The 17,746-nt window shown below is 43.4% G+C and overlaps 1 protein-coding gene across 3 annotated transcripts in view; it reads left to right on the forward strand.

The window, feature by feature from the left end:
• The window catches only part of MOCS1 (molybdenum cofactor synthesis 1), a 37,108-nt gene that overhangs the window by 14,896 nt on the left and 4,466 nt on the right, over positions 1 to 17,746 (forward strand). For all 3 annotated transcript variants that reach the window (XM_049653333.1, XM_049653334.1, XM_049653335.1), the window contains exons 4-8: positions 11,786 to 11,950; positions 14,120 to 14,181; positions 14,527 to 14,638; positions 15,058 to 15,170; positions 15,623 to 15,733. In XM_049653333.1, coding sequence (XP_049509290.1) covers positions 11,786 to 11,950; positions 14,120 to 14,181; positions 14,527 to 14,638; positions 15,058 to 15,170; positions 15,623 to 15,733 — 563 coding nt within the window. The remainder of the gene's footprint in view (positions 1 to 11,785; positions 11,951 to 14,119; positions 14,182 to 14,526; positions 14,639 to 15,057; positions 15,171 to 15,622; positions 15,734 to 17,746) is intronic.

Raw genomic sequence — 17,746 nt, forward strand, 5'->3', positions numbered from 1 at the left:
GGGGGGAATCCCCATACTGTTTTCCACAGAAGCGATACCATTTCACATTCCCACCAGTGGTGTACAGGGTTCTACTTTCTCCATATCCCCTCCAACACTTGTTTCTGGCTTTTTGTTTTTGCTTTTTTGATAGTAGCCATCCTAATGTGTGTGAGGTTATATCATTGTGATTTCGATTTGCATTTCCCTGAGGATTAGTGATATTGAGCATCTTTTCAGGTGCTTGTTGGCCATTCATATATCTGCTTTGAAGAAATGTCTACTCAAATCCTTTACCCATTTTTGAATTGGGTTGTTTTATTGTTGCTAAACTATAGGAATCCTCTAATATTCTGGATATTAACCCTTTATCAGATACACGATTTAGAAACATTTTCTCACATTATATGGCTTGCCTTTTTACTCTGTAGATAGTGTCTTTTGATGCACAAAATTTTTAAATGTTCCCGACGTCCAGTTTGTCTATTTTTCTTTTGTTGCCCATGCCTTTGGTGTCATATCCAAGAAACCAGTGCCAAATCCAATGTCACAAATCTTTTATGCTATGATTTTTTCTAAAAGTTTTATTGTTTTAGGGCTTATATTTAGGTCCTTAAGCCATTTCAAGTTAATTTTTGTACATGGTATTTGGTAAGTGTCCAACTTCGTTCTTTTGCGTATAAATATCCAATTTTCTTAGCACCATTTGCTGAAAAGACTGCCTCTCCCCTATTAAACGGTCTAGGCACCCTTAAAATCATTTGGCCATATATGCAGGGGTTTATTTCTGGACTCTTCCATTGGTGTATATGTCTATGCCAATACCACCCTGTTTTGATTACTGTAGCTTCATAATAATAGGTTTTGAAACCAGGTGTGAATTCAAACAAGTGTGAATCCTCCATTTGTTCCTCTTTTTCAAAATTGTTTGGCTATTTGGGATTCCCTGAGATTCCATGTGAATTTTAGGGTGGGGTTTTCTATTTCTACAAAACATGTCATTGGATTTTGATAGAGAGTGCATTGCATGTATAGATTTCTTTGGGTAGTATTGTCATGTTAACAGTATTATATCTCCCAATCCATGATGTGTTTCCATTTATCTTTCATTTCTTTCAGCAATGTTTTATAGTTGTCATTGTACAAGTCTTTCCCTCCTTGGTTAATTCCTAAGTTTTGGGTTTTTTTTTTATCCTTTTTGATATTATAAATGGAATTATTTTTATAATTTTCTTTTCATAGGGCTCCTTGTTTGTGTATCTGTTGGGATTTTAATCTCATTAAATCTATATATCAAATTGGGGAGAATTGACATCACTTTTATTCATATTCCCATCTTCCCACAGCCATCTCCTTTCTTTTCTCTTCTCTGTGCTCTAGGTGGCTGACCCTTAGGGTCACCCAGGTCTCTTGCCTGTTGGGTTTCTGCACTGGGTTTTTGACAGCAACTGAATTCCCTCCAGGACTAAGCACCCCCTCCCCCCAGGGCATCCTCTCCTCCATGGTGACTTAGTTGGATACCTAATTTTCTCTCCATTTGCCTTTGGCCCTATGCATGGTAATGGCTCCCCAGGGGTGCTAGTCTGAGTGCTATGTTGCTGTGTTATTCATTGTTGGAGCCCTTAATTCTACCCATATCTTTGCAAGTAGTCCTTTCACTAAAGTCTTTTATTTTAACCAACAGAATTAATTTTGTTGTATGCTAGGTTCCTTAGTGATAGTGTCATTTTTTTAATTACATTTTCTAATTGTTTTTGATATAGCACTGATTAGAATTAGGAGAATATGTTTAGATTCTTTAGAATTTTCTATGCTAGCAACCATATCATCTGCAACTAAGGGAATTTTTTTTTTAACTTATCTATTGCCTTTAATTTCCTTTTCTTATTCTATTGCAATATCTAAGACCTCAAGTATAATTTGGAATAGTAGTAGTAATAGGATAATGTTCCTGGTGTTTCTCCATTTAGAATATTTCTTATAATTTTTTTCACAAGTAGCTTTATCAAGTAATGAAGTTTCCTTACTAAAGTTTTTTGTTAAATTTAAGTTACATACTTTTTTATGTATGTTAGGATTATTTATGATTTTTTTTTGAATGCTATTACTCTGAATGACAATATGGCTTTTCTTACATTAATCCTGTAATACACCCAACATCGTCATGGTACACTATGCTTTTATCTGCTGTTAGGTTCAGTTTATTAATATTTTAACCTTTTGCATTTACAGTCATGAGTGAAATGGGCATGTAATTTGCCATCCTTGTGCCTGCCTTAACTGATTGTGATACCAAATTTCGAAGAATGAGTTGGGTAGTGTATTAGTCCATTCAGGCTGCTCTAACAATCGGTTAGGTAGTTTATAAACAACAAACATTTCACAGTTGTGTAGGCTGAAAATCCAAGATCAAGGTGCCAGCATGGTCAGGTGAGGTCTCTCTTCTGGGTCACAGACTTCTCATTGTATCTTCACATAACAGAAGTAGCTCTGAGGGATCTCTTTTATCAGAGCACAAATCCCTCCACCCTCAAGACCTAATCACTTCCCAAAGGATACACCTTCTAATATTGAGCGTTAGGATTCAACATGTGAATTTGAGTGAGGCAGGGCACAAACATTTGACTGTAGAGCATAGTGTTCCCTCTTATTCTTTCATGTGCGCGAGTTTGTGTTAATCTGTGGTAATAACTTCTTTGAAAATTTGATAGATCTCACCTGAAAAATTGTGCCTGGTACATTCTTTGCACAGAGATTTTTAACTGAATCTTCAGTTCCTTTGTGTTATTGCACTATTCAAAATCTTGACTTCTTTTAGAGTCAGTTTGGATAGTTCTTTTTTTTTTAAGACATTTGTCATTATTTCTGATTTTAAATTTATTGCTTTGAAATTGTCGGTAATATTTTCTTTTTAATCCATTTTATTTGCAGTTTTATTTTATTTTAAATCTTACTGTGTTTTATTTCTACATCATCAACTTTTTTCCTTGATAAATCTTGCCAGAAGTTTGTCAATTGTGTCTTCAAGAAACCGACTTTTGGATTTGTTGAATCTTACTGTATTTTATTCTGCTTCCATCCTGGTGTAGCTTATTGCTTTCATAAATTTAGTTATAATAAGTATTTGTTAATTTTCATTTTGCTTTGTTCTTTTATCTATGAAATATTTATGTACTGTTTTTAATTTCTAAATATAAGGATTTTGCATTCATATTTTATTATTATAATTTAATTATATAGTGGTCAGAGAATCTTAACTACATGATAATTATTCTTTAAAATTTACTGAAGCATGCTTTATGACCTAGTATATTGGCAGTTTTTATAAATGTTCTATGTGTGCTTGCAGAGAATGGTTATTTAATTATTGGATGGAGACATTTATATTTGTTCATTGGATCCAGCTTGTTAATTTTCTTTTTCAAACCTTTGGTTATCTCCATTTGCTGGCTTTCTATCTGTTTGGCCTGCCAATAATAAATAAGTGGGTAGATTTGTTAATTTCTCCCAGAGGTCCTATTTTTTTATTTTATTTTATATATAGCTGAGGTGATTTTATTAGGTTCATATGTGATCAGAATTGTTATGTCTTCCTCATAAATTGGATCTCTTATCACTATGTAGTGATACTTGAGGTCTTTAAGCTCTATGTATTTTATTTTAACTAAAATTATAACAGCTTGCTTTTGGCTTTAGTAAGACCATTGTATCTGGTTGCACCTTTTTATTTTAAATCTTTTTATGTTCTTATACTTTAGATATGTCTGTTATAACAGCACATAGCTGTTAACTTTTCTTTCTCATCAAATTTGACAGTCTGACTTAACTACTGAGTTTATTCTAGGTATCTTTATTTTAATTATTGAAATATTTGCACTTGTTTCTGTAATCCTTTGTCCTACTTTTTATTTTTCCTTTTCCTCTCTGTTGGCTTTTTAAATAAATGATCCCTCCTTCTTCTAACAGGAGACAAGAACTTGAGCATACTTGTAGGCCCTTGATTTTCTCAACCCTCCCCCCACCATTATTGAGTTTTTTGTTTGTTTGTTTTTGAGAATGAGAGATACAGAGCATAAGGGGATTACAGAGAGAGAGGGAGACACAGAATCTGAATCAGGTTCCAGGCTCCGAGCTGTCAGCACAGAGCTTGACACGGGGCTCGAACCCACGAATCGAGAGACCATGACCTGAGCTGAAGTTGGATGTTTGACCCTCCCAGGTGCTCTGTATTGTTAGTATTTTCTAGCATTGTATTTCTGGGTTACTAGAACTACTCTGCCCCTCTGTGTCTCTTGTAAGCACTCCCTGTCTTTTAAGATAACAACAAACTTCACCAAGGTATTTGATCACCCGTATTTTCATAATTCTTGTTGCACCTCGTGAGTTTTTTTCTCATTTTGAGTGTTCTAAAAGTTGTTTGATGTGTGTCTAATGGTGAATCTAATTAAATCTGGCAGGTAGTTTTTATGTTTTAAAGTAGTAGAATGGTAGTTTTAATGTTATTTGAATGCATATAAAACTTTAAATTCAAGGTCCATTCCTTAATTCTGTTAAAAATGTCCCTACATTGTCTGCTTATGGCCAGTTTGCTGTTAAAAAAAAGTCTGGTATCAGTCTGGTTCTTGCTGTTGGTAGATGATACATTCTTTCTCTCTGGAAGTTATTAGAGTGTTTGCTTTGCTGCTGATTTTCTTAAATTTTACTGTAGTATCCCCAGGATAGACTTTTCCTCCTTTGTCCTGTTGACATTCAGTGAAATTGCCCTTTCAGTATGAAGCCATTTGTTTTAAATTTGGGAAAAATTCTCTTCATTATTTCTTCAGATAGTTCCTTCTCGCCAGTTTAATTTTTTTCCTGAGACCTCTTATCTGGATGTTGCCCCTTCTACTTAGAGCCTCCACAGTTTTTAAATTACATTTTGATTTCTTACTCTCTTCCTCTTTTTCCTGGGAGAGCCCTAAATCGTATCTTCTAACTTAACCATGTTACTATATGTCTTCTTTCTTGTGTTTTATGCTTTTACTTACTACCTATGTCTTACCCCTTGTTCTTTTTTATAATGAAAATTTTTCTTTCATGTTTTTAATATCCTTCGTTATTTCTTTTACTGTATTTATCATGTTTATCTTACTTTGGTCTGTTTTAATTATTTTCCTTCTATTGGTATATATTTTACTGGGTTTTTTTATTTTTGAGGTTTTTTTGGTGGGGCGGGGCGGGCAGGGAGCTCTAGTTGTCTTCCTCAAGGGTCTCCTTAATTTAGCTGGTAAATTTGTTCCCCTGAGGATATTAGCTCTTCTGTATGGGACTGCTTACTAGGAAAGGATTTAAGGCCAGATCTTAGTCTTTGATAGGCCCTGGGGGCTCAAGAGCTGATAATATCACAGTTGTTCACTCATGTTTATAACCTTCCCACCAAACACCCAGCCTCGCCATGCATGAGTTGTATACCACACAACTCCAGGAGGTGGTATTCATTTAGATTATGCGGAGAATGGCACCTCCTACCATTATGTAATATGGCAACCTTACACGTCTTCACCTTCAAACCATGAGGGACAAGAAGATTTGAAAGGAGGCAGTTACCTTTGATTTTAACCCACCAGTTCTGGGGCTTTGGAGGGGGTGGATGGAGGAATGAATGTCTAAGGCTGTTGTCTTCAACCCCTCTTCCGGCAGGGCTATGGTGGATTCCCTGAGTTCACCTCTGGTGGATTCCCCAGCTAGTGCTCTCGGGTTACTGATTTCTTTAGTAAGGGGACAAACGATGGTTGTTCTGAGGCATCAGTGGATGAGGGCAAGATTTGAGCTTGAACTACCTTGTTTCCCTTTAACTGCTCACCTTCTCTGCCAGTCGCCTTCAACCCCAGGCTACAAACTCCCTCCCAACACCAGTTCAAAAGAACTCTGCTTCTTCCAGTGTTGTTCCTTGAGATTTTCATTTCTTAAGGTTCTGGATTCTTTGTTTCTTCAGAGTTGATTTGGTGGAGGGAGCCAACAACTACTGCTAAATTTCCATGTTTTACTTTCCCACAGTAAAACTGTTTTGTTAACCTTGAAAATAAAAACGACCAAGTTATTTTACCAGCAGAAATGGGTTTATTCAGGAATAAAAGAGAATTGCAATCTGAGACAGACAAGCTGTGGCAAACAGGAGGCCAGTCTGGAGAACAAAAGGGAGAGGTAAGCTTTTTATGGAGAAAAGGGTAAGTCAGGAAGGCTGCTATAAAGGAAGAGTCCATTGGAGTAAACAGGGAGTTACGTATAATGGCTTCTCATTGGCTGAGCTGTTGCCAGAGGGATAAGGAAAGTGTGTCTTTCTCCAGCTGGGCCAAGGGCTAGTGCCAAGTCCCTTCTTCCAGTTGGGTCTGGAAGTGACTGAGTGGTAGAGAGAATTCCCCCTGCCAGAAACCTCCCACCTTCATGTGAGTGGGGTTGCCCATGATTAAAAATAAAAGTTGTTGTTTTGAAAAGTGTGAAAATTAAACTTTTATTTTCTTGTTACGAGAATAATACATGTTTGTTTCAAAGAAGCAGAAGGAATATCATTACTGCCCATTTGCAACAAGTGTCACCATTTTGGTTTGGTGACCTGTTTTTTTCTTTGTATCTAGTTTCTGACTACTATTTTCAACCTTGACTTAATATAACCTTAGTATATTTCTGAACATCCGTATCATATTATTTTACAGTCATTTTTGGTTGCATAATACTCCACCATCCAGACAAAGCATAATTTAGCCAGTTTTCTGTTGTTGACTATCTGAATGATTTCCCTCTTTTCTTTATTATGTGTTGCTCTCTAATAAACATTCTTGTAGATAAAATATTATTCGTGTCCTTAATTATTTACTTAGGTTAAATTCTTTTTTTATTTTTTAAGTTTTATTTATTTTGAGAGAGAGAAAGAGAGCACACGCATGTGTGCCTGGGCAGAGGAGGGGCAGAGAGAGGGGGAGAGAGTATCCCAAGCAGGCTCAGCGCTGTCAGCATGGAGCCCAGTGCAGGGCTCAGTCTCACAAACCATGAGATTATGACCTGCGCTGAAACCAAGAGTTGGCTGCTTGTATGACTGAGGCACCCAGGCACCCCTCCATAGGTTAAATTCTTAAAAGGGAAAGTTCAGGTCACAGGCTTTATAAAGTTCCACATACTTCTTCTCTCCAGATACAGAGCTCATCTCCAGAAAAGTTATATAATGATAGTCTTACATCATCAGCATGTATATTTCCACACATCCCTACCTAAGCTGGGTGTTAATTTTGTGATTTTCTGTTACCTTTTTCTCAATCCAGCTTCACTTGGGCAATTTACTTCTGCTTTCTGCACTCATGTAGAGCTGAGCAGAGTATTCACCAAGATTCATACATTCAGGTAATTTGAAATTTTACCTCTAGATAAGTGAATATAAAAATCACCCATAATCCTCCTGATCAAAGATAACTGCATAGACATTTTTTACACAGTATCGGTTCTCTAGATTTAAATGTAAGAAGGTGGTTGGTTTTTTTTTGTTTTTTGTTTTGTTTTGTGTTGTGTTTTTTATAAGTCCCATTCCTTTGTTATTTTGTATACAATTCTTGGAGAACTCTTTTACTCAATTCAGTCTTGCTCCTTTAGTCTTCCTAGGTGTCCATTCCATTTTGCCACCTAGTTTCTTTCTATAACTATACTTTTTTTTTTTTCAGGAGTTCTAATTAATTCTTTTTCTTGTTTTCAGGATGTAATATTTATGTCCCTGAAGATACTAACTCTGATATTTTTTTTTACATATAATTCACATATAATCTTGTTAGTTTCAGGTGTATAACACAATTATACAAAATTTATATGTATTATAATATGAATACCACAACAAATCTGGTTAACATCCATCACTACACATAATTATAATTATTTTCCTTGTTATGAGAACCTTTGTGATCTGTCTTAGCAAGTTTCATATATACAATATGGTATTATTATTATTTTTTTAATGTTTATTTCTGAGAGACAGAGACAGAGCATGAGTGGGGTAAGGGCAGAGAGGGAGACACAGAATCTGAAGCAGGCTCCAGGCTCTGAGCTGTCAGCACAGAGCCTGATGCGGGGCTTGAACCCACCAACCGCGAGATCATGACCTGAGCCGAAGTCGGAGGCTTAACCAACTGAACCACCCAGGCGCCCCTACAATATGGTATTATTAACTATAGTGACCATGCTGTGCATGCCATCCCCATGACTTATTTATTTTATAATTGATGTGTGTACCTTTTGATCACCATCTCCCATTTTGCTCACTCCCTATCCCTCACCTCTGGCAATGATCAGTCTGTTTTCTTCATCTGTAAATTTCGTTTTCTGTTGTTTTAGATTCCACACATAAGTGAGATCATATGGTATTTGTCTTTCTCTGTTTGACTTATTCCATGTAGCATAATGCCTTCAAGGTCTATCCATGTTGTTACAGATGGTAAGACTTGCTTTTTTATAGCTAAATAATATTCCATTGTATATATACACCACATTACTTTTTAACCATTCATCATCGGTGGACACTTCAGTTGTTTCCATGTCTTGGATTTTGTAAATAATGTTGCAATGAACAATGGAGATGCATCTGTCTTTTGAAGTTAGTGTTTTGGTGTGGGTTTTTTTTTTTCCAGATAAATGCCCAGAAGTGGAATTGTTGAATCATATGGTAGTCCTAATTTTAAGTTTATGAGGAAAGTGTACCATTTTCCATAGTGGCTACATATATTTACCTCTCCACCAATATTGTACAAGGGTTCTCTTTTCTCTACATCCTCACCAACACTTGTTATTTTTGGTCATTTTGATCATAGGCATTCTAAAAGGTGTGGTGTGATATCTCACTGTGGTTTTGATTTGCATTTCCCTGATGATTAGTGATGTTGATATACCTGTTGGCCATCTTGTATATCTTTTTTGGAAATATATCTGTTCAGATCCTCTGCCCATTTTTTATTTAATTTTTTTAAAGTTTGAGAGAGAGAGAGAGAGTGGGGGAGGGGTAGAGACAGAGGGAGAGAGAATCCCAAGCAAGCTCCACACCGGCGAGGAGCCCAATGTGGGGCTTGAACTCCCAGACCACGAGATCATGACCTGAGGAGAAGTCTGACACTTAAGTGACTGAGCCACCCAGCTGCCCCCATCTGCCCATTTTTTAATTGGATTGTTGGGTTTTTGCTGTCGAGTTGTATAAGTTCTTTATATGATTTATAGATATCTTCTCCCATTCAGGATGTTGCCTTTTTATTTTGTTGATGGTTTACCTTTTAGTGCAGAAGGTTTGTTTGTTTGTTTGTTTGTTTGTTTGGTGCAGAAGCTTTTTAGTTTGATGTTTTCCTACTTGTTTAGTTTTGCCTTTGCTTTTGGTGTCAGCTCTAAAAAACCATCACCAGTATTTATGTCAAGAAGCTTACCACCTCTGTTTTCTTCTAGGTGTTTTATAGTTTTAGATCAAGTCTTTAACCCATTTTGAGTTAATTTTTGTGCATGGTGTAAGATAGTGATCCATTTTCATTCTTTTGCATGTGGCTGTCCAATTTTCCCAATACCATTTATAGAAAAGACTGCCCGTATATTCTTGGCTCCTTTGTCATAAATTAATTGGCCATGTGTGCTTGGGTTTACTTATGGGCTCTCTAGTCAGTTCCATTGATCTATGTGTCTGTTTTTATCCAGTATCATAGTGTTTTGATTACCATAGCTTTGTAAGATAGTTTGAAATCAGGGAATATGATGCCTTCAACTTTGCTCTTTTTTTCTCAAGATTGCTTTGTCTGTTTAGAGCCTTTTGTGGTTCTATACATATTTTAGGATTGTTCTATTTCTGTGAAAAATGCTATTGGAATTTTGATAGAGATTGCACTGAATCTATACATTGCTTTGGGTGGTATGAACATTTTAACAACATCAATTCTTCCAGTTAATGAACACTGTCTTTCCATTTATTTGTCTCTTATTCAATTTCTTTTATTACTGCCTTAGAGTTTTCAGTGTATAGGTCTTGTACCTCCTTGGTTAAATTAATTCCTAGGTATTTTATTCTTTTTGATACAATTATAAACGGGATTGTTTTCTTTATTTCTCTTTCTGATAATTTGTTATTACTATATAGAAATGCAACACATTTCTAATATATTGATTTTGTATCTTGTAACTATACTGAATTTGTTTATTCTAATGGTTTTTTAGTAGATTCTTTGTGGTTTTCTATATATAAAATATGTCATCTGCAAATAGTGACAGTTTTACTTTTTCCCTTCTAATCTGATGCCTTCTCTCTCTCCCCTCCCCCATCCCCACTAAGGTCTGGCTAAGACTTCTAATACCATGTTGAATAAAAGTGGCAGGAACAGATATCCTTGCCTTGTTCCTGTTCTTAGATGAAAAGCTTTTAGCTTTTCACCATTGACTAAGATGTGAGTTGCAGGCTTGTCGTATGGCTTCTATTATGTTAAGGAATGTTCCTTCTGTACCCACTTTTTTAAAAGAGTTTTTGTCATGAATGGATGTTGAATTTTGCCAGATGTTTTTCCTGCATCTGTTGAGATGGCCATATGATTTTTATCTTTCATTTTGTTTTTGTGGTCTATATCATATAGATTTTGTGAATGTTGAACCATCCTTGCATCCCTGGAATGAATTTCAGGTGATCATTGATGTATAATCCTTTTGATATATTGTCGAGTGTGGTTCGGTAATATTTTATTGAGGGCTTTTTGCATCTATGTTCATCTAACTTTGATTTTTTTTAAAGAATCATTCTCTGTTATCTCTGTCATTTTTCCTTCCTCTTTCATCCTTCTATTTGTGAAATTCATCTTTCTTTTGCAGCATTCTCCTTAAATGTGTGCTGACTCTTGGCTCGGTACTCATCCCGGTGCTCAAGGCTTCTGTTGACCTGGCTGTCAATGCTGTTTCTATTTATGCTGGTTGCCCCCACCCCCTTCAGCTAGCCTCAGTACTCTAACCTTGGGGTAAAAGCTGCAGCCTTCCCCCTGCACACAGGGATGGAAGGAGAAAGCTTATCCAGCTCATGCAAATACAGTTCCCTAGACCGGCCACCTCCTTGACATGCCCAGTGACCTTCCTGCTCCCTGTGTAGGTGAGTGCTGAGCTTGGGGTACCCAATCCCCCTCCTACTTTGTGCAGAACCTTCTATATATGCTTGGGGCTGTGGTTTCCTCAATCCATGTAATCTCATCTGCTTTCTGTCTTTCAGTATTTCTCCACTTCTCTGGACCATTAAAAGCATTCTTTCTTGCCTTCCAGTGTTATTGTGGACTCTTTTTCATCCTTCTATTATTTCTAGGGATTTTGGGTGGAATGGAAGAGGCAGTTTAACACATCATCCAAACACTTCTTTGTTTCTCTTATCGAGAGCATTAGGACCTGTAAGTTGGTTAACTCACGTAGTCTTTGAGTCAAGTACACAGGGATTAGAATCTCTGCTGCTCTTACTAGCTGTGTGACTTTGAGCAATTTTCTTAAGGAAAGAGAGGCTTAGAGAGATTATCTGTTAAATGGGGATCATCCTTGTTGTGGGGCTTCAATGAGCTAAGGCATGCCAAGTCCTCAGCAGAGCCTCTAGCAGAGTGAACACTCAGTGTTTAATCTTTTGGTTATTTTTGTAAAGGTTTTAATTTTTGTTTCTTATTAAGCGAAGCCTAGTTAATAGAGGAGTGCAGCGAACCCCTTTTCCATCCATCTTATTTGGACCCAGAGTTTCTTCTTCCAGCCTTTTGCCCAGCCTCACCAGGAATGAGGGGGCTGATGCCCCCTCCCGTTCTCTCTGCAGCTCAGCTCCACCGGCTGGAAGGGCTGAGGACCATTGGCATCACCACCAATGGTATCAACCTTGCCCGGCTGCTGCCTCAACTTCAGAAAGCTGGGCTCAGTGCCATCAACATCAGCCTGGATACCCTGGTGCCAGCCAAGTTTGAGTTCATCGTCCGCAGGAAAGGTGAGCAGGTGTGGTTTGCAGTTGAGGGTAACCCTCCCAGGGCCCACATAGCTGAGGAACTGTGGCTGGTGCCAGGCAAGGGGCCTGGTTGCTCCTTTATTCTTCATCCCCCACCCTTACCAAATGTCCTCTGTCTCTGTAGCCACACCCTTGGGAAATTTGGGGGATCAGGTGTTAGGATCTGTGGTGACCCGTCTCCACCCTGCCCTGTCCTCAGTTTGCCTAGGACTAAGAAGGTTGCTAGTGTGAGGCCTTTCCATTTTTAAAACCAAGATAGTCCCTGGTAGACTGGGACAAGTTGGTTACCTTGTGATGAGCTCGAGGGAAAATGGGGGACAGCCCAGGGTAGAAGCAGCTGCCCTGGGACGCCAGAGTCAAGGCCAGCACTGCCAGGTGGGGGTCCTGCAGAAGCGCACCCATGCCCCTCCCCCGCCCCCCACCAGTCTTCATCAGGGAGGGCGGAGGAGGTAGAGCAGTCCTGTGCCCCAGGTCTCATTAGGCCGACACCCGATGTCTCTTGGGCCATGGGCTTCAGTTTGGGATGGGAGGTACCCAGCGTTGGATGCCGTTTGATTTGAGAGGGTGGCATGTAACTGAGATTTCTCTGCACAGAGACACAGCTGTCCTTCTCCTTCTCTGGAAACAGCTTCCAGCTCCCAGCCCCACCCTCTCTTTCCCCTGCTGCACCTGACTCCCTGTTTACACCATCCATCTGCTGAGGAAGTGCTCGTGGAGTCCTTGCCCTCTGTAAAGAGCTGCTCAGGTGCTGTGGAGGGGACCACGACACACAGGACATTGCTGTGCCTCACAGGCCACTAAGGGCCAAAGTGTGTGATGCCACTAGACTACCTTTGCTTGTCTTGTGGAGTCGATTAAATTGTTACCAGAGGAGGAGAGGAAGTTCCTAGCAGGGAAGACCTGGAGGGCTCCATGGAGGAGGCCTTTACTCTGGGCCTTGAGGAATAGGGGGTGGGGGGGAGGAGTTGGATCAAGGGAGCTTACTCTGAAGGGGAACCTCAGTCGGGAACCTGCAAGAGCTCTGAGGTGGGAAAGTGGAAGGTGTATTTGTGGGTTTTCCCGACATCTATGTATCCCCTGCCGCCTGATCTCCTTTCCCAGGATGAGGATCGGAGACAGTAGATCCTGACATCAGATCTGCCTTCCCATTCATACTCCTGTGTCCACCACCTCCTTTTGGAGCTATAGTGCTTTACAGAAGAAACTTCTAGATTATCGTAATGGCATTTTGTATGGAAGTTGTACTTTCTTCCCTTTTCCCTCCCTCACTGGGCCATCCAGAAATGCTGCAGGGAAACCGTGGAGGTCACCACCAGGCTACCCTCCCCCAGGGTGATAGCCCAGCTGTGAATCACATCATCACCTGGCTGGGCGGGGTGGGGGAGGGGCCAGCATGCAGTAGGCGCTCAAATGTGTGGGGGCACGAGTGAGCTGGGCAGGGAGGAGAAGCCAGCCTGGGATCACAGGCTACACGCCCAGCAATCGCTCACCGGCCCTGGCACAGCGTCTGCGTCTGCGTGTGGTAGGTGCTCAGCAAGAATACACAGTGAATGAATGGACAGACTGTTGTCTGTCAAGGGAGACTGACACTGACAAGGGAGTCCGGAGACCTGCATTCTGCAGCCTGCAGTGTGAGGCCTGCGGCAGGGCACTGCCTCCTCTTAGGGCCTCAGTTTCCCCATCTAGACAATGAGAGGGGTCACCTAGATCAGGGTTGGCACACTACAGCTCACCAGCCAAATCCAGCCCCCTGCTTGTTTGTTTTATAGCCTGGGAGCCAAGAGTGGATTTTACAGATAATGTTTGTAATCAACTTAATGATAGGGAACATGAACTGTGAGCCCCCCTACCCCCCAGTTAAGCAAAATCTTATCCCAACAAAACGTCTTCTATTTCTCCATTATATTTGTCGGGCTGTGTTACAAAAAATTGTGCTCAGCTCTCGGACTGTATTAGTCAATACTGTCTTTACAGCTATACCTAAGAATATCCTCAATTTTATCTCTCGGCCTGCGGATCCTAAAACATTTACTATGTGGTCCCTGGCTCAGTGGTCCCTGAGGCTCCTTACAGCTCTGGTGCTTCCCCGTGGGTGTAAGGGGGGCAGGAGAGAGGGAGAAAGTTCCTGGATCCTCCTCTCCCTCCTTGCAGGCTTCCACAAGGTCATGGAGGGCATCCACAAGGCCATCGAGCTGGGCTACAGCCCTGTGAAGGTGAGGATGCGCTGCTGCTCTTGACCTCTGACATCTGCCCCTCTACCCTGGCTTGGCCTTCCACTGCCAGCATCTGGGCCCCTGGCAGCTCTCTGGCATGGCCAGTGCAGCTATCCTGTGTCCCCCATCACTTCCTTGCCCACTGCATCCAGCCTGTCCCTGACCCCCTACAAGGGAGGGGAGAAAGCCAGTGACCCCCTTGGAATTCCCAACTTGAGGCCTGGGGTGGGGAGACAAGGAATGGGCCCCCCAGTGGAGAGCCTGGGCAGATGCCAGACCCCCAAATGTCATCCCTGAGACGGAATGCAGGGGAAATAGCCCCGTGGTCCCCTTGTCCCTGGCCAGGTGAACTGTGTGGTGATGCGAGGCCTAAATGAGGATGAGCTCCTGGACTTTGTGGCCTTGACCGAGGGCCTCCCCCTGGACGTGCGCTTCATAGAGTACATGCCCTTCGATGGTCAGTGACCTGTGGTGGGGAGGGAGGAGGAGGTTGGGCCTGGGGGGCAGAGCTGGACCAGCCCCATGCTGAGAGATGGGGGAGGGGCGTACTGATGACCCTGGCAAGGGTTGAGTGGGATGGCCAAGATCTGGTCGGCCATGTGGGTGCTGCTGATCCCGGGTCCTGCTCTGTGTGTAGGAATTTCTCCAGGGATGATGGGGTGGGGCCTGGGCAGGTGCCAGGGCTAGGGCTATGATGGAGGCATCGGAGACATCACAGAGTCAAGGGTGGGTTTGATTTGACCACCTGTTTTAGGCAGGGCCTCCTGACCTCCCACCCAAGAGGCAGAACTAATTCCCGGGTGATGTGGAAGGAAGGACCTGAAGACCCCAGGTCCCCACAACCCTGTGACTCCATGGCTTCCAACCCCAATACAGGCAACAAGTGGAACTTCAAGAAGATGGTCAGCTACAAGGAGATGCTGGAGACCCTCCGGCAGCAGTGGCCAGAGCTGGAGAAGCTGCCCGAGGAGGAATCCAGCACAGCCAAGGTTGGGGGCGGGAGGGTGGGGCAGGGTAGGGAGGGAGAGCTAGCCCTCAGGTCAGAATGCAGCAGTGGGGGTGGTACCGCGTAGCAGAAGGCATTACCTCCTAGCCTCCTCCCTCCTCATAGACAAAGCAGGCTGGGCATGGGGCGGCCACAGTACCTTGTCTCAGGCCGCATGCCAGTAATGTGGTAGAGAGGGGCTCTGGCCATGCTGCCCACAGGCCTCTAAATCCATAGCAGTGTGCTCTCAGGCAGGCCCGGTGCAAGCAGAGAGCTCATGGGTCGTCCATCCTGTCAGAGTCTTCTGCCCGCTGGGGGCCTTAGGTACTCCTTTCCTGGGGCACCTCCAGAGAGGGCTGTGGAGTGGGGGCTCTGGTGCCAGGGAGTGAGACCCGGCCCTCCGCAGCCCATCCATCCCTGTCTCCTCCTCTGCCCTTCTTTCCCTCCTCACCCCAGGCCTTTAAAGTCCCTGGTTTCCGAGGCCAGGTCAGCTTCATCACGTCCATGTCTGAGCATTTCTGTGGAACCTGCAACCGGCTGCGAATCACAGCAGACGGGAACCTCAAGGTAAGTGAGCCCCTTGCCACTTCTGTGTGGTGAATATCGCTTCCCACTGGTGCCCCCATTTACTAGGAGACTAGCCGGGCACGAGGGGTGGTTGGGGAAATAGTGTAAGATATGGCGGGGGGGCTCCTGGAGGCAGAAGGTGAAAGTGAACTCATGACCTTCCTTCCTAGGGTCCCCAAAGTAGCTTTGGGTTGATTGGGAGCCACTTTCCAGGACTCTGTGTTACCGGGGTGGACGGGGGAGAGGTGAAGAGTCACTGTGCACTGGGCCCCGGCCCCCCACCCTGATTGGCCCCTTTCTGGGGCCATCATCTGTTACTCATATCCAGTCAGTACATCTGTGCCTTCAGCCCTGGGGAATGTCAGAGAGGCATAGACATACCCATTCTCTTTAGAGGTAAAGTCTCAGAGCAAACAAAGAGCTGATGTGTGGCAATGTGTAATTCTTTGTCAGACGAGCGGCCACACAGGCCGTAGGGTGGTGGACCTTGAGGAGGCACCTTATGGACACTGGTGAGCCTTGAAGGATGAAGTGAGGGCGAGGGAGAACACTTGTCCAGGGTTCATGCTAACATGGCGGGGGCGGATTCATGCCAGGAAGAGAGACACTGCACGGTAGAGGGCTCGAATGCCCGGGGACAGAGGTGCAGTGTGTGTTCTATTGACAGTGGGGTGCTGTGCAGCTTCTGGACAAGGGGGGACATGACTCCCATTCATGTTTGAGGAAGAATAACCCGCTGGTTGAAGTTGGAAATAGGGAGACTAGTCAGATGGCCGCTTCACTCTGGGTGTAGGTAAGAGTGTGAGGTGAGCACAGGAAGGGAGAATGAAGGAACTTGGTAACACACGCGGAGGGCCGAGAGGAGGGCGTCCAGGGGCCAGGTCGGCTGTGGGACCTGGTTAGCACTGGGGAGGAGGGCGAGAGCGGTTTAGGTGCACTGAGTTTGACATCCTAAAGGGACCATCCAGTGCTTGTTCAAAAGTTAGGGTTTTTCTTTTTCTGGGCTGGAGACGTGGAATGGCCATCAAGTATGGGCCTGCATCTGTAGAGTCAGGGCCCCTGCCGGAGATGGGAGGTGCGGTTCTGAAGAGAATGTAATGGAGAGGCTATTCCTGGTTCAGGGTGAGGGGGGCTTGGCAGAGATGTCAGCAAACAGCTGCTCCCACCCCGGGGAGGAAGCCGTGTCATGGGGGCCCAGGCAGAGCTGCGGCCTGGTGGAGGGGAGCAGTCACTGCCCGACATGGCAGAGCCGGGAAGAAGTGCCCAGTCTTTCCAGTGTTCCACGGGCCAACCCAGGTGGAAGCCAGCTAGAGGGCAGCCCAGAAGGTGGAGTCCGTGGGGGCCTCATGGTTGCAGAGAGTGGAACCTGCGGCCTGGTGGGGGACTGAGGGGTGGGAAATGAGAACAGCCTGGTGAATGGGTGCACCTTACACTTAGAATTTGTTTGTATCTTCTCCAGTGCCCTCTGAGGCTTCTTGGACATTCCTCAGTGTCCACGGTGCCACCATCTACAGAGCCAGCACGCAGTAGGTGCTTGATATGGTTTTGTGGGAGGGTGGTAGGCGTCTCACTTTCTGGGACTGCCTCGTCCATCCCGAGCCCCCAGAGCACCCAGCCTCCCTCAGGAGCTGGGGAGTATCGAGTCTGAATGGGCTCAGGATGCCACCTCCGCCAGACCTGTGCTATTCAGCCGTCAGTCAGGATCACAACCTGGAGTGGGCACAGGGGCAGGCAGGTAGTGTCTGTGACTATGGGGACCAGGAAGGGACAGGTGTGAAATGGGATGTGCATGCCACGTCCAGGGCAACTGGCAGGACTCTTCTCTAGCTGATTGGCATCCATTCTCAAGGCAACAAAGAGGCTATTGTATGGAACATCTCAGGAGAAGGTATGGGTCACATTGGGTCACATTTTCGTGTGCCATCTCTGGTCACTGTTTAGTTTTTTATAGTACGCTCTACAAGCTGAAGGTAACATGGCCGTCAATCAGGTACAGGCCTTGGGGTATCTGAC

The sequence above is a fragment of the Panthera uncia genome (genome assembly GCF_023721935.1).
Source record: "Panthera uncia isolate 11264 chromosome B2 unlocalized genomic scaffold, Puncia_PCG_1.0 HiC_scaffold_24, whole genome shotgun sequence".
NCBI lineage: Eukaryota > Metazoa > Chordata > Mammalia > Carnivora > Felidae > Panthera > Panthera uncia.